The sequence below is a fragment of the Oryx dammah genome, unplaced genomic scaffold (genome assembly GCF_014754425.2).
Source record: "Oryx dammah isolate SB20612 unplaced genomic scaffold, SCBI_Odam_1.1 HiC_scaffold_24, whole genome shotgun sequence".
Classification (NCBI taxonomy): Eukaryota; Metazoa; Chordata; class Mammalia; order Artiodactyla; family Bovidae; genus Oryx; species Oryx dammah.
The window spans coordinates 16738728-16763276 of NW_024070208.1; the positions used below are offsets into that span (position 1 = coordinate 16738728).

Consider the following 24549-nt stretch of genomic DNA (forward strand, 5'->3'; position numbering starts at 1 on the left):
CATTTCCTTTGTTTGTTGGTTTCTACTTAATTTTGTTTTAAGCCTGGCAACCTTGATAACGACTGCCAAACCTTGATGTTAGACTCAATTTTTATTAGATAAGTTTTAGCCCTTTTTGTGTGCTGACATGGATGGGAAAGAGCACATGTGTTAAATACAAAATTAATAGCGACTCTTGCTTTTCATTGTTTTCTTTCATTATTCGAATGCCCCAGTAAGTGGGTTTATGCAAAAAAAAAAAAAAAAGAAAGAAATCCCCCAAAACAAACCCAAAAGTAAACATGACTGTAATATCCTGACTTTCTGTTTTATTGTAAATTAGATAACACAAGGTTTATCGTAATAGAGCGGGGCAAGCGCAGCCCTTAGCGTGCAGCCATTGCCGTGCATCGTTGTTGTTCAGCCATCCAGTCGTGTCTGACTCTTTGCGACCCCATGGACTGCGGCACGCCAGGCTTCCCTGTCCTTCACCACCTCCCGGAGTTTTTTCAGATCACCACCAGACACATCCGCAGACGAGTGTCGCTTCCGCTTTGGCTCAGCCACTTCATTCTTTATGGAGCTATTATCAGTTGCCTTCTGCTCTTCCCAAGCAGCATATTGGACACCTTCTGACCTGCAGGGCTCATCTTCCGATGTCCTTTCTTTTTGCCTTATTGTACTGTTCGTGCGTTCTCACAGTCAGAATACCGGGGTGGTTCACCGTTCCCTCCTCCAGTGGACATCATTGCCCTACACCATCACTAGGTACTGGGTCCACCCAGGACCCACTGGTGGTCGCCGCCCACTAGCAGCCAACTGTCAAAGATGCACCATTAGTGGTCCCATGCCGGAGTGGGTCCCGACCACTAACAACCACAGTTAGCGAGGGGGATTCAGACTACAGCGGAGTGGTGGTCCTGAGCTGGAGAGGGAGGTGAGGGCGGGCCCTGCCTTCTCCCTGAGGCCCCCAGCTCACCCGACTTCCGCTGTTGTAGTGCAGTCTGGCACCACCGTGTGTGTGGGGCGCAGGGAGTTGTGTTTTCGGGAGCAGTATTTCCTTTAACTTCTTCATATGTGTTCTTCAAATTAATGTTTGAGGAATTGGTTGGGAGTTTTCATCTACCTTACACATCTTTTATGTGGACATGTGGTAAAATGGAATAAGCCTTGGATTTGGAGTCAGATGGGCTTAGGTTTGTGTTTTGATTCTGTCATTTACTTGTAAATACACCATTTAGAGTGCTTCCCAGGTTGGGTAGTGGTAAAGAACATGCCTGCCAATGCAGAAGTTATAAGAGATGGGAGTTCCATCCCTGGGTCAGGAAGATCCCCTGGAGGAGGGAGAGGGGCATGGCAACCCACTCCAGTATGCTTGCCTGGAGAATCCCATGGACAGAGGAGCCTGGTGTGGGGCGGAGGGGTCGGGCTTGGTCTGTAAGATTACAGAGAATCGGACATGATTGACTTGAGTTTGTACACGTACTATTTAGAAGAAGGGAGAAAGTAGAAATAATAATAATCTCTCTTGACCAATTGGAAAGATTCAGTTCAATTCAACCAGCTCATGTCTGAAAGTACATGTGTATATATGAAATTTGAAAGTAACATTTTGGATTTCAGCGTGCTTCTGCCTATACTGATATCTGTAAATGTAAATGTAATGACAGGTCCATCCTCCTGGAAAGTAAGGTAGTGAGAAGGGATGGTTCTATTTCTGACTCTTTGCTTTTACCATGGAGCTTTAGATAAGGCTGGATTTTTATTTGACAGATGGGGAAATTGAGGCCCAGAGGATTGAATGAACCATGCAAGTCCTCGTAACATGAGAGAGGCAGAGCTGGGGAGCAGAGTGCAGTGAGAGGCAGTTTGTCCAGTGTTCCGTTGTATAGCTAGACTGCTGCCTGTCATGCTGTTTTCCCAGGCTTCCCCTCCCCTTCTTCCTCCTTCTCAACCTGGTCCACCATTAGTGTAGGCACATGTGTGTACACACACACACACACACACAGAGCAAAGGTCTAGAAGGATGCAGCGTGCAGTCTTCTTACCAACGAAACTGCCAATATCATACATGGCTACCCATGGCCCATTAATAATTCTTTTTTTCTGGGTTTTCCTTTTCATTTATAGTTTTGAGACCCATGTGAGATCTTTGAAGTACCCGCATTATTTTCTCTTTCTCTCAGTGTCCATGGACCGAATTACCATGCCAGGCATCTCAGTAGAAGCTTGATACACACATACCTAAAAACCTCCCATTCCACAAAATCACACATTGGAAAGAATATGGTTTGTAGGAAGTAGAGGGTCAGGGCACATCTAAGACATGGGTCTCCACCTGCCCAGACCATGGGGGCATCTGGCATGGTGGGCCAGGTGCTGCGTGGAGTGCCAGCTTCATGATACGCTGTGTCCAGCTCCTTTCCCTTCCAGGTGCAATGCTGTGGTGGGGGCAAACACGCAGGAACAGTGTGACTCTTGTTCTGTTCTGCAGCCAGTCCCCTATTGCCTATCTGTGACAGAAAATGTCGGGTAGTGACAGACAATACCCAGTGTTACTGATGCCACTAAACATCACTGAACATCCCCATTGGATTACTTTTAGAGTAATGAAGACTCTTGAGAGTTCCTTGCACTGCAAGATTGAACCAGTTAATCCTGAAGGAAATCAAGCCTGAATATTCATTGGAAGGAATGATGCTGAAGTTGAGCTCCAGTACTTTGGCCACCTGATTTCAAAGAGCCAACTCATTGGAAAAGACCCTGATGCTGGAAAGATTAAAGGCAAAAGGAGAAGTGGGTGGCAGAGAAAGAGATGGTTAGATAGCATCACTGACTCAATGGACATGAATTTGAGCAACATGTGCGAGATCATGGTGGACAGAGGAGCCTGGCGTGCTACAGTCCATGGGGTCGCAAAGAGTCGGACATGACTTAGCAACTGAACAACAATGTTTACAAAACATTTTGAATGTTTATTCATTCTGAATATGACAGTGGCCTGCATTAAATATCCCCCAATACCAGAAAGTAAATGTATCTCATTGGGTTTTCTCAAGAAATGTAATGCAATGTTCCTGGTAAACTATGGAAACAAAAAAAAAGGCCAAAGGTATAGTGCAGAGCTTCTTGTGGGTTTTGAACCTGTGGTAAAATCAATGAGCTGAACTGCAAACTGGGAGACCAGGATAGGATCCTTCATAGGGACAGAAAGACATCTTTCCCCGTTTAATAAAACAATAAAACAGTAGTGATGACAACTGGCTTCTCAGGATCTGTAGCCCATGTCTGTCTTTTACTTTTCATAGCTCACTCGTTATTTTTATTAATCCTGTGGAAATGTATTTTGTGTTATCTTGCATGCCAGTCATCATAAGATGACCCGTTTGTCTAATACTGCCTCTCTGGAGCCCCACAATCTGATCAGCGCTCCACCCAGAAGCCTGTTCTATTTTCTCGCTCATTTCTTCTCTGCTTGGCTTCTGTGTACATTAAGACATTGAGAGTGGGAAAGGACCACGTTGTTTGTCAAATGGAAAGTATACTCAGCACTGAGGCTTTGAATGCATGGGGAGAGGAGCGTTTTGACTTTCCTTCCTTCATCAAGCGCAGTTAGACTGATACTCAGAACAATGATGAGAAGGTTCTAATTAACTCAATATTTGAAACATGGTAAAATTAAGGAGATGGGCAGTTCTTTACAGAAGACTTTTATGAACTTCACTCTGAAACTGCAAGCTTTGGGGAGTTCTGGTTTCCTCTGGTTTTCTGTGGCTGCCTTCTAGTTCTGCTCCCTCGGTTTGGGAATCTTTCTGTCCAGAGGCCACTGGGAGGCCTCAGCACCGGGATCTGTTCCCTCCTTCCTCTCTCTGAACTCTATTTTAGATCTGCAGTCAAGTTTTGAGGCTTTTTGCAAGCTTTCAACTCTGAGGTATTTTGGAAAACTGTAATTGTGTTTGTTCTCCGCTGTATGCGTGTGGTTTCTTAAAACACGAGTGTGATTATTTTCTGCATCCTTTCCATAGCAAACACTTCCCCCTAAACTACAGGTTTCAAAAGTGGGTTCTCTAGTGCACTTGGCAGTCTGCCTTGCAATGCTCTCGCTGAGAAACTGTCTCCACGACCAACAACTTGATACAATTTTGAGGCTTTATAACAGGTGGCTTCCAACCTTGTGTTGGGGTTTGCTCCTCAAGAGGAGATAGACCTGCCCAAAGCATTGTATTTTCCAGCAAGCCATGCAGTGCTATTGAGTGATTATGAAACTTAATTTGATGATGATCAGGGTGGTCTTTAAAATAGCACTTTGGGTAGTTTTTATCTGTAAAATAGCAATTTGTGGAAGACCATTAGCATGGAGCCTGGACTCTGAATCCCAGCTTTGCTCCTTTTTTGTTTTTGTTTTTTTTCTAGTACTTTTATTGTTTCTTTTTCTTGTTAAAATTCCAGTCTACCTGGAATTTACTTTGGTATGAGGAGTCAAGTTTGGCTATTTATTCTTTTTTAAATAATATTCGATGTTGGGGGTAAAATATTACATAATACAGAGTTTACCATTTTAACCACTGTTCGATATACTGTTCAGTGGCATTCACAGCTTTTTTAGCCATATGTTATAGATCAAGTTATTTTACTTCTTTCTGTCTGTTTCTTTATCTGCTAGTAGGTATCCCTGTCTCTATCCCTATGTACTATCCCTACATCTCCATTAAATTTTCCTTAAATTATATATTTTTGGAGTATAGTTGCTTTACGTTGTGTTAGTTTCTACTACACAGCAAAACGAATCAGCCGTACATATGCATATACCCGTTTCCCGTGGATTCCATTCTCATCAGATCACCACTATGCATTAAGTACAGTTCCCTGTGCTATACAGAACGTTCTCCTTACTTATCTATTGTATCCATAGTATCAGTAGTGTGCATGCGTCATTCTCAGCCTCATAATTCCTCCCGTCCATCCTCTCCCCCGTGGTATCCATATTTTTGTTCTCTATGTCTGTGTCTCTGCTTCTGCTTTGCAAATAAGATCATCTACACCACTTTTCTAGATTCCACATATTTGTGTGGTTTTTCTCTTTCTGACTTACTTCACTCTGTACGACAGTCTCTAGGTCCATCCACGTCTCTACAGATTGCCCAGTTTTGTCCTTTTTGTGGCTGAGTAATATTCTGTTATATATGTATACCACATCTTCCTTATCCATTCTCTGTTGATGGACATTTAGGTTGCTTCCATGTCGTGGTTACTGTAAGTAGTTCTGGTATGAACATTGAGGTGCATGTATCTTTTTGAATTATGTTTTTTTTCTGTGAGGTTTTTATGCGATGATGAGTTCTTGGAAAACCCTTGGTGTGCCTGGGAGACAGTAAATGCTGAGTAATGATTCGTGATCATGGTAACTTGTAGTCCTGGCAGGCTCTGAGTTTGCTGGTCAGAACTAGTGCCTTATGTGGTGCACGTATACAAATGTTTAGATGGGGCCGTTTTTGCTCACTGACTCAGCGTGAAGACTAGAGAATTCTCATTGCAAACGCTGGGTAATTTTACAGCATTTTTGTGTCCACTTTAGCATGGGTCTAACATGCAGTTTGAACTTCAGGAGGACAAAAAGATTTTTTCAGATTGGGATTTCAAATTGTTTGCAAAGCCATTAATAGTGAAAAGATAAAATCTATTTTGTCTTCAGGTTTAAGGCATAATTCAAAAGACTTAGAGAGGGTAGACTTCTGAGTCTATTCCTTGTACCTTTTCAGAACCTTTGATAAGAGCTCTTGCTTTGAAAATTAGATGTGAGCAACAATTGTTTGGTATGCCTGAACTCTAGATGAAGTAAATCATGTGATCAAAATGAGAGGAGAAAGAGAAGTCATACGAAAATAAGCATGTTGTTTACATGCTTTCAGAAACATGTTTAAGTCTTTCAGAAACCATATATTGGAAAATAATAGACCAGTTTAACATACTTTCTTAAATAATATAAGCTGTATTTCTATTATAGTTGCTAGTAAGTGATAACGTGCAACAGTTTCTATCAACAATCTTATTACATTTTAGTTCAGCAAAAAGCTTCCAGCTAGATCTGTAAAAAAAGGATACAGAAACCATCTGAAATAAACTCTTTCTAGACTTAAAAACTCCATGTTCTTACAATGGAATCTACTATATTCAAACACTGTCACAAAAATGCCTTTCTTATCAGTGCTGCCCTAGCTAAATGTGAACTTTAAAAATTGGAAATCAGGCACTTTGTAGACAGTTCGTGCTTTGACTCATATTTTAGTATTAAGAAAAAAAAAATTGCCCCAGGAAGTGTTTCTGGAAGGAGTCAAACTTCTCAATTCCCCTGGTGTGTAGCCTACAGTATTTTTGTTGTTTTAGGAATTGATCATGACTCTAAGTATAACTGAAAGGATACTCATTTCTAAAGCATGGATCCTGATTACTTCCTAAAAAGAGAGTGATAATATAGCAATTAGATGAAGCCATCATATTGCACACACTTGGTCAAGGTGTCAGTACAAAACCATCATTATCACTGAACTGTGTAATAACATGTAGGGCAGAGTGCAGGAGTGGAAATAACACTGGATTTTGGTTCAGGAAGTCTGGGTTCCAGAATTCATCATGGCCCTTGGGCCATGGGACCAAGCCTTTAGGTTTCAAGAAGCTGTGATGGGATAGAGCAAGGCATTGGCTTTATGGAGGCAGCTGCTAGAACGTCCTTTGCTAGCTCATTTTCTTTCATCAGTTTTCATGTTTTTCCTAGGATGATGTCATATATGAATACCCCTTATGTACATGCTGATGTGTTCCAATCTACATTTTAACCAAGACCTTTATCATGGGCTCCAGACCCAAAATCTCATGGCCAACAGACCACTCTACTTGGTTGCTCCATAGATAACATTAAATCAGTGTATCGAAAAGTAAACTCATCATGGCTCTCCTCTCCCACCATTGCCCACAAATCTAGTTTTTCCTCCCTGCATTCCTTTTCAAGTAGCATGCTTCCGGGCATTTCCCCAAGCCAGAGACCTCAAGATGCCCTCAGCTTTTCTTTCTCTCTACTTTCTCTATTTAACAGATCACTAAGTTCTACCAATCTACCTCTTAAATATCTCCCTGATCCATTCCCTCGTATAATGATGTTCATTCTTACACTGCAGGTGACTTCACCTTACTCCTGCCTTTCTCATTTCTCACCTTTATTTTTATGTCCAGTCTCTCTAACTACTGTTTCCATGTATGCCTGCTGAGCATCAACCCCGTGTACCAAAGCCATAATGCCAGTTCCTCAGCGAGCTACTCCCTCCTCCGTTCTTCACCTGGGCAGCATCTGTTAGTCTGGAGTGATTTATCCGTTCTGCCCCTGGTGGTCTCCCAGACACCGTCCAGAGACTCGTCTTACAGGTCAATGCCTCTCTGAAGTCTTTCTCAGCCTGTCAGACAAGTTGATATTTAACCATACTGATAAATATAGATCTTGTGTATGTATTGTGCATTTTCATTGTACATTTTTCTTTGATTTCTCTTCTTCCCTTGTTGGACTCTACTTGAGGTTATGAATTGAGTCCTAAGTTCATGTCGCTCTATACACTAGCTGCATAATGTGCCCAGCTTATGGAGACCTCCTATAAATGACAGACTGAGCGTGGATGGTCTTCCTTGCTGCGGGAAAGCTTAGGGAAGATGCCGTTTAGCCGTGGGACTGCCCCCTACCTCCTCGCTCACCCCTGCCAGCATCTGGGACTTACTATGGGGACTTTGCTTGGCTCTCCTCACTTAGATATGTTGTATTATGGGATCAGAGCTACAAATGATAAGTCAATACTTTTTTTTTTTTTCATTTCTAGAGGAGTTTTTTTAATAGGCAAGGGCACAAAGGTTGGACATGACCAGGGGGACACAGGAAGCCTGCGCCTTCTCCCGGGCATCTGTGCGCACCGTGGCCATCCTGGCCACGCCACTCGCAGTTCGCGGCCAGTCTTCAAATCGCCCGGCACTCACTCTCCGTTCGTCCGGTTCGGCCACTTTCCTACTGTCCCATTGACTGCTTCGTACTTCAGCTCTCCTAAGACCTTGACCAGCTGCTGCTCCTTCCCTCCCAGCTGGGCGTGGCGGCGATCGTTTCGGGAACTTCAATGGCCGCCCACCGCCTCGCCCACTCAGATATCTGCATCTGTGCCTCAGTCGGCTGCCTTCCCTCCTTTCCTGGAGGGGAACCGTCCGTGGCCCCGTGGGCGGCTGCCGTCCCTGCCTGCTGAAGGTCGTCACCCTCGTGAGCCCCGCTGGATCCCTTGCTGTCCCGGGGGTACGCCCCCCTTCTCCTACCTCAGCACTCTCCCGATCGATTGATCGCTGTTTATCCTGGAAAAGGGGCCTCCCCCAGATGTTCCCGTGACTTCCTGTCTTCCTTCAGCTGTTCAGCTCAGTCACTTTATTTGTGAATTCTTCCTAATCATCTTGTTCAAATTTGCAGTTCCCTGCCTCATACTTCCTGTTTCCTTATTGTTCTCTTTAGCAGGAACCACCATGGAACCTGCTACATATTATATCCCTGTTAGTTTTATGTAGATCGCCCCACTAGACTGTAAGCTCTGGAGGGCAGGAATTTTGCCAGTGTTCACTGCTGTTTGCCCGCCATGCAGAACTATTCCTTGCACGGGTGCTCAAAAGTATTTTTTGAGTGGTTCTGTCAAGAAGGAGCTTTCTCAAACAGAAAAGAACAATAAATTGTCTGTTTCCCTCTCTTAAAACTATAGGCTTCCTCGGAAACTTCAAGTTTTTATTTTATCCAAAAGATAACAAAGCTGAATTTAAAATTCCCCCAAACACTGTGTCTGTTTTCAAAGAAAGACATGAAAATGAAATAATAATTTAAGGCTTCTCTGAACATTTTTGTACACATAAAATGTCATTAGTGATTTAAAAAAACAGTATTTCTATTATGTATAAACAGGTTAGTATGGATTTTCAAATGGACTGGCACATAAGATTGGCTTTCTTATAGAATATTACATTTAAATATTATATTAACTTTAGATTTTCTGAATCATATCTACTTAAAAACATCACTGGTGATATCTTTCAGGCTTTTTCTGTTAAAAATAAAGTTTGTGGTAATGATTCCTTCTTTGACCTTATAAGCAATGTGGTGAAACTGGCTCACGACTTGTGGATAGCTTTTAAAATTTTGCCGCATTTGAGACTAATCACCAAATTGACACTATATGATATAAACTTTGAATTCTGTATGATTTCTGTTTCAAAGTGATGGCTATTACCCACACTCTACTTGATGTTTAACACAAGTCTTTGGGGAACTTGAATAATGGATTATCTGGCTAGTGGACCTGTACTTTAGAATTAATAAAAGGAAAAATTCATTTCTTTATCTTAGAACTCTTTAAAAATGGACTAATTTTTTTTTTTTGCCATTTAGAAAGTCTCTTGGAAGGTCAATAATTTTATCTTTGATAAAGATCTTACATGGTCTCATGCCTGAGATTATTTATAGCACTGTAAAAAAATATTTGATTTGCCTCTAAAAGGATTCCTTTTAATGAGAGACCAAATCAATAATATATGTGAAAGGGCTGTTTAACTATAAAAACATTCCATCCTCTCTACTTTTGGTGCGGGTAATGTTAACTTTCTTAATGTTTTTATTTGCTATTTTTAAAATTTATAGTAAAATAATCTGGGACTTCCCTGGCAGTCCACTGGTTAAGATTGTACTCTTCCAATGCAGGGGGTACAGGTTTGATCCCTGGTCAAGGAACTAAGATCCCACGTGCTGTGTTGCATGGCCAAGAAAATATTAAATAATAATATCATCATCATCTGATTGTTGATGATTGTGGTCATCTGACATTCATGACTGAGCACACACACACACACACACAGACTCTTTTACAGTATATTTGATTTCTAAAGCTAACAAATGTAAAAATTCTGGAAAAATTTATGATGAGGTCATTTTTATTATAGAGGGCTTTCTTTCCCCCAAATGACATTTCTTTTATGGTTGAGGGTTTTCATATTTATGTAATCAAGTCACAACAGTGCATTGTTTCGTTCTTGGTAGTAAACCTGGAATGATTGCAAGCTCCGGCCAGGCTGAAGCCATGGAGTTCACGGGTAGCTGCTCTGTGCTCCTCCCTGCTCCCTGCTCTGTCCACAGCAAGTCCACTCCTGTCCTTTAACTCCCGTATAATCATGTGAGTTTGATCCATTAGGGCCCTTGGGACTCACTTTCTTTGCTTTCCCCATATTACTCATCTTGCAGCACTTGTCAGATCCCTTAATCACTAATAACTAGTTTTCCTGCAATAACCATGTGACAGAGACTGTCCATGAACTGGCTGGTGAGTGATTGTCATCAGCCGCTCAGCTTTAGTCCAGCAGCAATCATGTGCTTTACCGAAGGGCCCCTTGAGCTCTAGAACCTCCCAGGGAAAGCTCCAGAGATTCTGTTCTCCCTCTTGCCATTCCAGAGAACCCAAGGTCTGCTCACAGCACCTGAGCAACTGCCCTGAGTGTGATCTGCCAGAGGACTGGCCCACACTATCTTCTGTTTCCTGGAGCCCCTTGCTGTGTCTCCCTTGGGCTCCTCTGCACCCTGGGGGACCCCATTCCTGGGGAAGTCTGTGACTGTGTCTCTCTTCATGTTGGTCTAGAATTTAACCTTTCTGCTCTGCAAGATTGTTAAAGCTGAAGCCATGCCCTGATTTCTTTCTTTTCTCGACTGTCATCTGTTGAGTTCCAGGCACTGCTATTCACTCTTCTTTCCAACATTTACGAGGTTCAAGTGTATCCAGCATGTACGGTGGTTGGCATTGTGATGAGTGAGGGTATCTGTCTATGTAGATCAATGGATGGAGCTAGAGAACACTGTTAGGTGAGGTGACTGCTGAGTTAGTGGTAATTGGTCATCAGTCCCTGGGTTGAGAAGTTCCCCTGCAGGAGGACTTGGCAACCCACTCCAGTATTCTTGTCTGGAGTCCCGTGGCCAGAGAAGCCTGGTGGACTGTAGTCCCTGGGGTCCCAGAGTTGGACACGACTGAGCACCCACACATGCCCGGTCGTAGAGCTGCCTAATAGCATTTATAGTGTAGACGTGCCATCTGTCTTTGTGAGATTTCCCAGAGTTGTCCCTTTTACTTCTGCTTCCCACCTGATAGGGTTAGTAATTTCTGTTACTCTGGGAAATTTCAGGTTCCAGGATAATGTTTGTATTTTATGATCATTTTTAAAAGCATTCATTTTTTAAAATTGTAATAAAATAGCAACATGTCACATGAAATTTACCCTGTTAACCATGTTTAATTGTCCAGTTCAGTGGCACTGAGTACACCCATGTTGGTGTGTGCCATCGCCGTCATCCATCCACAGAGCTCTTTTCACCTTGCGAAACTGAAACTCTCTCCCCACTACACAATTCTCCCTTTCCCCAGCTTTTGGCCACCATTGTTCTAGTTTCTGTCTCTATGAGTTTCCTTTAGGAACCTTGTGTAAATGGAGTCATATAGTATTTGTCTTCTGGTGACTGGCTTATTTCACTTAGCGTAATCTCAAGGATGACCTATGTGGTAGCGTGTGGCAGGCTTTCCTCCCTTTTTAAAATTGAATGCTGTTCCATCGTATGTGTAGACCGCATTTTGCTTTTCCATTCATCCCTTGGTGAAGATTTGAATTACTTCTACCTTTTGACTATTGCAGTAATGCTACTTAAAGCATTCATGTTTCATAAGAAAATTAGTGTTTTCCCTTTAAATTGGTATTTCTCATTTTAAAGATGAGCTGTTTTTATTATGTCTCAGAGCCAAATTTCTCTTAAAGGAAGTGGGAAATGATTCATTAGCTAAACAGAATCACTAGGGAATGGGTCATTTCACAGAAGCTGTAACCATTTAAGATGTTTTGTTTTGAGCAAATTTACATGAAAACATTAAAAAAGAATAGATACTGCCCTGCTCTCTTAAACATTTTAAATTTAAGTTAGTTTAATTTTCGAATGTGTTAACTAGTCCTAGATTATTCAACATTGAGAGTATTATTTTGGTGCTAAAACTACACTGTGCTATAATATTTAGAAGGGTTTTGACCATTACATTTAGAATTTTTAAATTTAAAATACTGAAATTTTAAAATGTGTATGTATATTTTACTCTTTGTTAATTTTTGTTGTTGTTGTTGTTGTTAGAAGCACACTTTCTTATGACCGCTTTTCTTTGTAGAATCTATTTGTTGCTTCTAAAATGCAGTGGTGCTAAACAGGCAATATCATTTGCTAGAATTATGTTGAAGAGGAAACAGCCTCTGAGTGAGCCTTTTAGAGATTAAGTAAAATGATTATACTGTGGGACAGGAACCCTTTCCCCCACCAATTCTATCTATGGTGGTCTTTTACAATTTTATTTCCTAATTTTTTTGGCAATGCTTTGGATAGGAGAAGTACCATAAAGAAATCAATTTTTGCTATCAGCATTTCAACAGTGCATCTGTTCTATAAAAGGCTGTGCGTGTGTGCCAAGTTACTTCAGTCGTGTCTGACTCTTTGCGACCCCATGGACTATAGCCCACCAGGCTCCTCTGTCCGTGGGGATTCTCCAGGCAAAAATACTGGAGTGGGTTGCCATGCCCTCCTCCAGGGGATCTTTCCCACCCAGGGATCAAACATCTCTTATGTCTTCCTCATTGGTAGCTGGGTTCTTTAGCACTAGCACCGCTTGGGAAACCCTCATTCTGTGGGCTTAAATAGGTATCTACTGTTAATAAATTCACCAGACTAAGAGTCTGGATCTGTCATATTTTTTTTGGCATTTACCAAAACTAGCTTCTATTTCTTATTTCCTTCTGCTTGGGAAGGGTAACGTTCAAACTAACTTACAAATTTTTCACTCATAATGCACCCTTGTTTTTGTCTATTCTTTCATCTCTGATTTATTGTTACGAAGCATTTGTACATATGGTGTACTTCTTGTGCTTGTCGGCTAGATTTTAAACTCCTTCCTAGCCCAGGCCATTCTTCCTTGCTAGAAATACTGTATTCGGAACCCAGCATTAGCTAACATAATGACAGAGACTGTTCTTAGAGTCCTTCCCTCTGTGTGGATGCTGTTGTAAGGATTTGTGTGTATCATCTCATTTAGTCCTTCCAGTAACTCAGCGAAGCCAGTACTGGTACTCTTCTCGTGTTACAGGTGAAGAAACTGAGGCATGGAGAAATTAAGTAATCATTTCCAAGTACACACACTAAGTAGTGGAATCAGGGTTTGAGCTCAAGCTGTCTGACCGAAGAATCTCCTTTCCTACTACCTTCAATGAATGTTTATTAAACTCTTACTGTATACCAGTGAACAATGCAAAGATCCCAGCCTTCACAGAGCTTATATTCTGGTTGAGGAAGAGAGAAAATGAACAACCAAAATACATGAATAAATGGTACGCTATGTTAGAAGGCTATCCAAGTGCTAAGACAGGAAAGAAAATGAAGAACAGAGGAAGGGGAGGTATGACAGATAGGTTGACATTTTAAGTAGATAATCAGGGAAAACTTCATGGTTCATACAGAGGAACTGTTTAACAATTCTCTAGTGTTTGACAAGATGATATTTTTTTTTGATCTCTTAGAGATGTAGCTTGAGATCTTGACTGACTCACTCAAAACTTTGATGACTCCGTTTATTAGTTCTGCCTGTTTAACCCTGGAAGCGACGTGGTTTTATCTCCAGAGTCAGGATGAGGCAGCCCATGGGCTCGCTTCCCTGCCTGGGGCAAGTCTCTTACCAGAACACTCCCAAGTGTGCAGGTGTCTGGGGAATGGGCTCTGGGTGCTGAATCGTGGGGCCGGGTGTCATGTCTGTCCTGGAGTGGGGAGGAAGGGGTGGTTAGACCCCTGGGACGTTGTGCAGCGGTTCTTTAGAGAAGGATATCGCTGAGATTCTTCTAGAGAGACCCCTGCGTGCCTAGGGGAGAATGGATACGGATTGTCCAGACAGGGCACATGGCCCCAGACCACCTTCCATCCAAGCATTGTCTCTGAATTGTGGACCCAGCAAGGGATCGAGCAAGAGGGCGAAGGGGGCCTGGCCCAGAGGTCCCTTCAGTATTAGGAAGACAGTGGGGCCCGTATGCTTGTCTGTGGGTCAGGGGGTTAGATTTATGTGTGAAGGACACACACTTCACCCAGTTACTAAGGCATCATGGAAGGTGCTAATAAGCTAAAATTAAACTTCGATTCCTGTTCCTTTTGCTCAGTTTGTCAATCGTGCCCGACTCTTTGCGACCCCCATGGATTGTAACCCGCCAGGCTCCTCTGCCCGTGCAATTTTCCAGGCAAGAATTCTGGAGTGGGTTGCCCATTCCCTTCTCCAGGGGATCTTCCCCACCCAGGGATCAAACTCGTGTCTCTTGTGGCTCCTGCACTGGCAGGCAGGTTCTTTACCACTAGCGCCACCTGGGAAGCCGTGATCACATATTTACTCTCAGCTTAAAAGATGGATCGTTCGGTTTTTCTGGAACTGGGCATGATTGTACTCCAACAGGCCTTTCCTTCAGACCAGAAAGCGCGGACGTTGCAAATGAGGTTCCCAGCTGTCCTGGTCTGTCAGCCTTCTGCTCGTGGCTGTGATGGCTGATAGATAACTCAGGATGTTGTTGTTGGAGGGGTGCGGCCGGTGGTGGGGGGGTCATCCAGCCCCTCCCAAGGCACCACTTTCCTTTATTATACAAAAACAACACCGTGCCTCCAAGGGTGCTGACTGCACACCAGATTCCATTGACTGTTTTCCTACGCTCCTCTGCTTATTTTTATTCATTTGGCTACTTTATTTTAGGGCTTCACAGAGCTTGTTTTGGCCAGGGCGAAACTTATTGTTTTATTTCTGGCTGCCCTGCTCTCATGTGAACGCTTCAATTAAGAAGCGGACGCGGGGAGGACGTGGTTCTGGGGTTCCGGTTTGCTGCCCGGCTGTTTGCCCAGAGCTGCAGTCGACCCCGCTCCCCAGGGCAAGCCGAGGCCTCTGGGCAGGTTTCCAGCAAGGACGGACTGAATCCAGCTTGGGATGGGCAACCAGGCCCTGATACACAGGCTCATCTCACTGGAGAAGATATTAGGACCTGGTCAAAGATCGCTTGCTTCTAGTCTAGAGCTTTGATATCATTTCGTGGCTCCTCACCAGGTATCAGAAATGGATTTTTTTTTTAAAGAAAAAAATGGATCTGTTTTTATTATTATTTTTAAAATTAGAGATACCCCACGAGAACAACTGACTTTCCCTAGCTGCAGTCCTATGAGGCTGAATCAACGATGTTTGAAAACAGGGCTTTGGTGTCCTGCCTACTGGTTTAGTTCTTGCCTCTGCCACTTATTAGCTCTGTGTCCTGAGGCAAATTACATAACCTCTCTGGGCCTCAGTATCCATACATACTGGGGAGTGATCATTGCACCTGCTTTCCTAGGTTATGGTGAAGATTCAACAAGGAAAAAAACCTAATTTTCTATGATCATAGCCAACTGATGATATGTAAAACTCCATTGCAGATCAGATTTTTGCCGCTCCAATCGTATCTGGAACTAGTTGAGCTGGAATTTAGACTAAGAATCTAAACAAACTGAATCTGTGTGGTTTTCTTTCCCAAGGCTGTAGTCTAAATCAGACTCTTCCCAGACCCAACCACTTGCCCCTAGGAGAGCGCCACCTGTTGGTGGGTCTTGGTTTAGATAGGAAGCTGAGAGGGTGGATCACCTGCGTTTCCCTTGGGATTACGGTTGTTCAGTCGTTCAGTCATATCTGACTCTTTGCGACCCCATGGACTGCAGCACGCCAGGCTTCCCTGTCCTTCACCATCTCCTGGAGCTTGCTCAAACTCATGTCCATAAAGTCAGTGATGCCATCCAACCATCTCCTCCTCTGTCGTCCCCTTCTGCCTTCAATCTTTCCCAGAGTCAGGGTCTTTTCTAATGAGCTGGCTCTTGCATCAAGTGGCTTGGAGCCACTTGGAGCTTCAGCTTCAGCATCAGTCCTTCCAATGAATATTCAGGGTTGATTTCTTTTAGGATTGACTGTTTGATCTCCTTGCAGTCCAAGGGACTGTCAAGAGTCTTCTCCAACTCCACAGTTCAAAAACATCAGTTCTTCGGTGCTCAGCTTTCTTTATGGTCCAGCTCTCAAATCCATATGTGACTACTGGAAAAACCGTAGCTTTGACTAGATGGACTTTTGTTGGCAAAATAATGTCTCTGCTTTTTATTACGCTGTCTAGGTTTTTCATAGCTTTTCTTCCAAGGAGCAAGCATCTTTCAATTTAATGACTGCAGTCATCATCTGCAGTGATTTTGGAGCCCAAGAAAATAAAGTCTGAAAATAAAGGGATAGTGGGGATCAACTAGCCATCCAGGGATGCCCAAATCACACCCCGATACTTCTGGCCATGGACCCCAGGCTTCAGGATTTTTAAAAGCTTTCTTTCTAAGTGATCCCAGTATACTAACGTGGTTGAGATATACTAGGAAGATATTTTATTTAGGAAAAGATTTCATAAGTGGCTTCATTCATAGCTCCATGTATTTATTACAGAATTAAAGCAGCACACAAGAAAAAATAAACACAAATTCTTCATCCCTGTTTATCTCGAGTTTAAGAACTGACATATTTCTATCATTCAGAACTTCCTGGACTTTTCACAGCTCCTGATTCATTTGCCCAAGCTGGATTGGGTTGTATTTCAAAATGAAGATACAAATTGCATTCTTAACACTTGCCTGTTATCTGTGAACTCTTATTCTTCCCATCTGTCTGTAATTATTACTACAACTGCCTGGCTCCTGCTTCGTTTCTCTCTGCCTCCAGCAAGGATCTGCCCTCTAAGAGTCGCAGTTAGAGACACTCAAGTCTGTGCGGGCACCCTGAACTGTCTGCTCATGACTTTAATTACAGCTAAATCCTGGATTTCTTTCTCTTCTTCCTTCTTGTGTGTTCTGTTTTTGTTTGTTTGTTTTTGGTTCTTTTGTTTTGTTTTTAAAGAGGGATCAGACCATGTTTTATTTCTTTGTTTTCAGATGACAGGAAAATTTTTGAACAAATTTGTATGACATTTTCCCCCATTGTTTATAATTGGGTTATCCACTCTGGATTATCAAAGTCAAAATGTCTTAATCCAGACTGACTTTCCTAGCCTTTCTGGGCATCTTTCCCATGGTGAGTTAGTGGATGCCCAAGGGTACAAAATAATGTCTGCAGGAGCCTCAGTAAATCATAGGAAAGCAAACCTGTTCCTTTTTTTTTTTTTTTGTACCCTCTTTCTTCCAATAAGAAAGTTAGTTGAGAATTAGATGATATTCAGACCCAAGTAGGAAAAAATAAGTGACGTATTTGAAAACTCATTCTAAACTCTTCAGTGAAACAGAGTGCTTATGTAAGATTAGGATAATTGGCAGTTTAAGCCAGTTTCTACTTAGCAAGTTTCCTGTAACCACTTCCAGAGTTTAGTCCATCAGGTGCCATTGTTTTTAGTACTTTCTTTTTTTGAACGTAATGTTTCTGACTTTCTTGTCCTCTGGGTTTTTACACAGAACATGTTGACTTGATTTTTATTGTATTTTGGACAAATGAAAATGCAGTGAAGATTTAAGCACCATATCTTCCTAATAATCTAGCTGTGGGCTACATGATCTGGCCATTACTCCAAGGAGAAAGGGTGGGCCCTTGTGGGGAACTTGGTCAGCCTTGGAGTTAGACACACTTAGCTGTGAACGTGGTTACTGATTTCTGTGGCTTTGGGCAAGTCACAGAAGCTTTCTGAGCCTAGTTTACTCATCTCTAGGTTGGTGGTGCTCCTTGTATTGGTTTAAATGAGTTACTAGACGCAAAGCTCCAGATACGGTGTCTGGCTCAGTGGGAGTGCTCAAGGGCTGATAACAAATACCCACCTGGATTTTACCTCTTTATTTCTATCTTTTTTTTTTTTTTTTTTTTTAAGCCCAGTAGGAACCTTTTACCTTATGGTTGAGGGTTTTCTCCTTTTATCTATCAAATTATAAACTTAAAAAAAAAAGTAGTCCTTTGTGTTTTTCTTTTCTGCAGAAACCATGTACTTAGTAATGTTGATGAATCCGTCAATAATTTATCATCTGGATAGTGAATCTAAACAAATAGGAGAGGAAAACTTGTGATTTTTCTGTATTTCAGTTTTGTTTTAATTTAACCTAGGCAACTGTTTCTCTATAGGGATTGAAAGAGTCTAAGCTCCATGTAGGTTTTATTATTTCTTCCCTTTTAATGCAGAGACTGGAACCCAAACCCAGGATGATAAGGGCATGTTACATAGGTAAATTCTCACTAACTCATTGGACATGGAGGTCTGTTCATTGTAGGCTGGGCATTCATGTACCCACTGTTAACACCTTATAGCTTTATTTATAATCAATAATACTCTCAAAAGAAAAAACTGGAAAAATCCAAAATAGCTCAGTTAAAGGATTAGGGTGATCTTGTAGCCAGATCCTGGACAGCTAATGGTTTTGCATGTGACTTCCCTATTGAAACTCTCAGAGACCTTAAAAGATGTTTATTGTAGTGCGACTCATAGGAGAAGGGAAAGAAAGAAGTTAAGAGGAGAGATGATCCTATACTACTTCATGTTTCACTCTTTATCTGATGACATGTTTAAATAATTTAGAAAATACTTAACATTTCTAGAATGAATCCCACTTGATCCTAGTATGTTAATCTTTTTAGCTAAGTGTTTAATTCTGTTGATTCATTTTAAATTCAGATTCACACATGTATTTAGAAAGGAGATTCATATATAGTTTCCTTGTTGTGTACTTTTTTGTTAGATGATGATATCAGTATCATCTGTTACTATTTAAATAAGAATTTGAAAACTTTCCTTCCTATCACATGGTTTGGAGTGGTTTAAATATGATCAGAATTGTCCCTTAAAATTTTCCCAGAATTCTTCCTCTGAAGGCACCTAACCTGCTTTTGTTTATTTATGTGTTTATCTATTGGAAGGTCAATTGGGGAGGTAGATTTTTGATTTGTGTTTCATTAGTACATACAGCAGGTAGTGTGATTCCTTAAGTAAATCTGAAATATTATTTACTGAACGTCTTCAGCTCATACTGATTAAGTCCTGCCTAACTGAGGGCGAGGTGATTTGTTACTGTTGAGTCACTGTTTTCAAGAGTGGCAGCTCTTGTTTGTATTCAGTGCTTTATGGCGTTTTACAGTCATGCACACCATTCCTAGATTTGGACGTTAAGGACTATTGCATAGTTTTATTGTTGAGATGGTGATGCTATCAATTGTATGCTTATATGACTGTGTAGACTGTTATTGCTCTTTATTTTTATTTATTCATTTGTTTATTTGGCTCCATGGACTCTTAGTTTAGCATATGAGCTCTCAGTTGCAGCTTGTGGGATCTTGGTCCCTGACCAGGGATGGAACCTGGGCCCCCTGCGTTGGGAGCGCAGGGTCTTAGCTAGTGGGCCACCAGAGAAGTCCCCGTTGCTACTGTCTTTGGTACACTTGGCCAAGGGAGCCAGTTTTACCGCAGATCATGCAGCAGACACGGTTATCCAGCCTTAACAGACAACAGGGTTGTCTAGTACATTGTAGGTATTTAGTAATTCTGGTGAATGAAATACTTGCTTAGTATCTACTGTGTGTTTGTTTGGAAAAGGTATAAAAGACATGCTCTGAGAGACAATATGTTATGAATGCAAAATTGAATTAAATAGTTTAAATATTAAGGCAAACGTGTATTCAGATATATTAAAGGATTCAATTTACATACTCATCTGGGGGAGAAACCATTTTCAGATGGAGAAAAAAGTAAATATTGATTCAGTTACCCTGTACCTGGCCTGAATTTACAGACTGATACAGAGAGCTAAAACTGTTTCAGTAGTATTTTTGCTTTTACATATGAATGGGCCATAATGGTAGAAAATGGGAATCACAACTCTATAGTAACAGTGGTACAAAAAATAATGTTGATCTAAATTTAGATTATAATATTTATTTTAGAATGGGTTAAAGAAAAAGTGTTATAGTTGATAAGATTGTATTGGATTATGTTGAAGATTTATTGACAAAATATTCTTTCCTTTTCTCTTAGATTTATCTAAAAACAGACTGGTTGAAGTTCCAATGGAATTGTGCCATTTTGTATCACTGGAAATTCTTAATCTGTACCATAACTGTATCAGAGTCATTCCGGAGGCCATCATTAACCTACAGATGCTGACTTACTTAAATTTAAGGTAGGTTGACACCTTTAGGTAACCAAATTTAATTAAAGAAAAAAGATCACTTGTATTTATGTCAGTTTTTTTCTCTCTGATCTTTTCTGATCACCCTTTGAAATAAATCACATGAAGATTATTGAAGAAATATCTTTTATAATACATTTGTAGTGCCATTAATATTGTTTTTGCTGCTCGACTTCTCAATGTCAGTAGGGCAAGATGTTTTGGCTTCTTAAGATGATTGATACAGCATGCTTTATACTTTTTGTCTGTTTGATACTTGGAAGGTTGTTGGTCTGTTTTCTTCAGATATTGACGTAGATTTTGGAGGAGGAAGGCTGAAGGAAGTGAGAAAGGATTGATGGTTGAGGCAAATTAGGGCCTTCCTGGTTTTGGAGGTTATTGGAACCATTGGATTTGCTACCCTGAGTTGACTGAACCTGTTCACCTTAGGTCACTAGAGAAGGTTGAGGAGGAACACTGAGCCACTCTAGCAAGATCTGACTCTGCTGTCTTTAGCCCATTAAATTAGGTCAGTGTTTGCTGAGTCTGGGTCAGTGGTCTGTACTGACTCTCTGATTAAGCACAACACAGTGTAACCTATTAATATACTGAGTAGCCCTGAAGTTAAAAGTAAGAGTTTTAAGGCCTAGCTTTTAGACTTCTGCTGCTGTGACTGTCGGCTTTTCTGGCCTGATTTTGACTCCTTGATACTTAAATCCTGGCTCACATCTGGGATATCAGGAGAGAGGGGGAGCTGTTTTATCAAGTCTGCCTCTACTATTAAAACAAAGTTGCAGAGTTCAAGCCTGAGTAGCCATCACTCTTGTCAGTTGTGTTATCTTACTGTGCAAAGGATAGAACCTGACTACCAGGGTTTGTGCTGTGTAACAAATATGCCAACCTTCAAGGAGCAAGATTCTCAGTAAACCGGGTATAGTATTAATTTGTGATAGAGAATAATGTCATTTATATTTTAGGGTTTTTATTTGTTTGTTTGGTTTGGTTTACTACTGATAGTTAGAAGTCTACTGCAGCTTTCTTTGTTGTCAAAAATGGGTTTCCTTTGCATTTCATTAGGACTGTATATCTTTTCCCTTGGGAGTGAAAAATAAATCTTAGTCATGTTTTTAAGTGGCCTTTATTTCATTTTTGGTAAATAAGATGTAGGCTATTATTATTATTACTACTAGAAGCTCAACAGAGCCAACTTTCATTTTTTCCAGGTTTCTAGTTCATTTGAGTTTTCCTGTATAAGTACCATTCATACCATTTCTGCTGCAGCAGAATATTAATTACCTGGAATTACCTGATGGAGCCAGCATAGTGATGTCTATAGATATGGCTTATTATCTCCCTAAAACATCTGTCTTCTAGTCCCAGCCCACATAGGGGAAATAACCCAAGAGCATATGTAGTTGGTCTGTTTATTTTACTTACCTACTCCTGATACTTTCACCTCCAGCAGCCTGCTTGCAACAAGTAAATAGATTTAAGTTTGCATTGTTGTACAGCATTAAATATATATACACTGAGAACCTTGGGGTAACAGATGACGTATTTCTTCTGGCACGATATAAACTATAAAATTCTACAAATGCTGGGGAATCTAATCTCAGCATTTATATTTTGCTTTAAAAGCAGTAATAAAATTGTTTTTGATAGGTTGATTTTTATGTTGAGGCTAGTTGAAGGTAGAATAATGTTACTGTTCTCAGATGGTAGAAAGACTATATTGGAATATGAATCTCAGGAGTCTTTCAATTAAGAACAGAGAGAATTTATTGGAACTGTTAATGGTTGAAGTTGTGTTTCGCATATTGTAAACAGAGTTTTGTGATGCATTTCTAGGTAAAAGAAAGGAAAGAAGTAAAGGGGTCATCAAGCACCCAACTTTTTAAACTTTGTTTTCTTCTTATAATGGTCTCATTTCTCATTTAATTTAATTTCTCTATTTTTGGTCCCATTTATATGGTGGTGGTTTAGTCACTAAGTTGTGTCCGACTCTTAAAACCCCATAGACTGTAGCCCACCAGGCTCCTCTGTCCATGGGATTCTCCAGGCAAATGAATACTGGAGTGGGTTGCCATTTCCTTCTCCAGGGGATCTTTCCAGCCCAGGAATCATTTATATAGGTCATTTTAATTTTGCTTTGGTTTTCTTTGCTCACATTTCCTACTTTAATATTACCATCTTTTAAGACATATTCTGTAGTGTTGAATCATAACTCTTCAAAAGAATTGATAAATAAATGGAGGAAATTAAGAAAAATATATCTCTTACTTTTCAGAGATACTCTTAATATGTCAAGGTGTATGAAAAATGTATGTGTCTCCTGTAAAGTCTTTGAAAGGCTGGTGCTATATGTACATATGTGGTTTTCCGTGGTGACCTCCATCAAATTTACTTTAAGAATGTAACCTGAAATAGCAACATAGGGCAGTTTTAAAAGTGAGCAGGAGATGGACATCTTTTCTATTCATTTATAAGGCCTTTAACTCCTGTTTGATTATTAGGTTTTTGAAATGAAAATTCTAGGAATAAGACCTTTGGAACTGAATTTTTTTCTTTGTGGGAGAGATTTGAGGTAGAATGTTACATTTGCCTAAATGGTTTATTGGTATCCTGTGAAATGGTGGGTGACTGTCACATCTGTTTATCTATAAATGTGTAATACAATAATATCTAGAAAATGCCAGTGGCATCTAGTTAAATTGTAAGTCTTCTCAGAGATGTTGAGTAATGACATCCCATGATAGTAGTGTTGTCTGTGTGAGTTCTTCCTGTCTTCAAGCTAGCATCTCCACTCCCAGCCACCACCACCCCCACTCTGAAGGCAGCTGGTAACCAGAAGGAATTTAGAATGCTGTGCTTGTCTGGGATCATGACAGATGTCTCCTTCACAACAACCAGGGTTGGGCACTGTGGCCTCTTCGTGTCTTTCTCATGAAAACTTAAGTCAACAAAGTAAAATGAATGGGTGTGGTGAAGAGGCATGGTAGAATTCTGTTGACTCCTGACCTTCAGAGAGAAGCTGCCAGTCCACTTCCTAGAGGCAAGATGCTCAGGACGCTGCAGAAAGTACTGCTTTGTAGGAGAGCTGCTGATCCCCTTTCAGTCCAGGTTTTGTGTGTGTGTGTGTGTGAGATAATTACAAATTGGATATTATGCCAATGAAAAAAGCTCTTTTTTAATAGTCCATCTAATCAAGTGATTATTTTTTATTTGAAGTATAGTTGATGACCAGTATTAGACGTTACATGTGTGCAACACGGTCAGTCGCAATTTTTAAAGGTTGTGCTCCATTTATAGTTATTATAAAATATTGGCTATATTCCCTGTATGGTACAATATATCCTCATAGCTTTTTTATTTTCTAAACTTTGTTTATTTGGCTGTGCTGGGTCTTGGTTGTGGCATACGGGATCTTTGTTGCCATATGCGGGTTCTTAGGCATCTGAGATCTAGTTCCCTGACTAGGGATAGAACCCAGGCCCCCTGCATTGGGAGCTTGGAGTCTCAACCACTGGACCACTGGGGAAGTCATGCTTATTTATTTTATACATAATATTGGGTGGGCCAAGAAGTTCGTTTGTGTTTTCCCGTAAGATGGTACAGAAGAACCTGAACGAACCTTTTGGCCAGCCCAGTAGCTGCTACCTCTTAATCTCCTAGTCCCGCATTGCCCCTCCCCATGCCCTCGTCCACAGGTAACCACTGGTTTGTTTTCCATATCTGTGGATCTGTTTCTTTTTCATTATGTTCACTAGTTTTAGCTTCCATGTATAAGTGGTATCATACGGCATATGAAAAGATATATTCTAGATAGAAGCATTTAATCTAAACTGTAACTAATTTAGATGTGTTGGGGAAGTCAGTATACATTTCAGAAAATTGAGAAAATCCTGTAAATTACTTTTGAGTGCACAGTGTAGACTGGGTCAGATATAGCATGGTCTGAAATAGCTTTACCGGATAGGCAAGCCAGCAGACTATATCAATAAATACCCCAAACACTTTCTTTTCCATAGTACACTTAGGATTTTTCCTCTTACTAACTAGAAAGAAAGAGCTGCTCGAGAAAATAGTGCAGAGAAGCTGCTTTTCAAATTCCATAGATTTCATGTTTCATGCATAACATTAGACATGGTCTCACTGTATTTTTAATTGTTTTCTTTTTTAAAATAAATCACATGGAGAAATTGCTGATTTTTGTGTGTTCCAAAACAAGAGGCATGTCCTGTGAAGCCACTTTGAATGTATGGGAACCATTCAAAATTGATGACACCCTCTGGGAGGCA

At 40.9% G+C, this 24549-nt stretch overlaps 1 protein-coding gene across 4 annotated transcripts in view; it reads left to right on the forward strand.

The window, feature by feature from the left end:
- LRCH1 (leucine rich repeats and calponin homology domain containing 1) overlaps nt 1-24549 on the forward strand; it is a 219083-nt gene that overhangs the window by 90059 nt on the left and 104475 nt on the right. For all 4 annotated transcript variants that reach the window (XM_040267245.1, XM_040267248.1, XM_040267244.1 and 1 more), the window contains exon 2: nt 20119-20263. In XM_040267245.1, coding sequence (XP_040123179.1) covers nt 20119-20263 — 145 coding nt within the window. The remainder of the gene's footprint in view (nt 1-20118; nt 20264-24549) is intronic.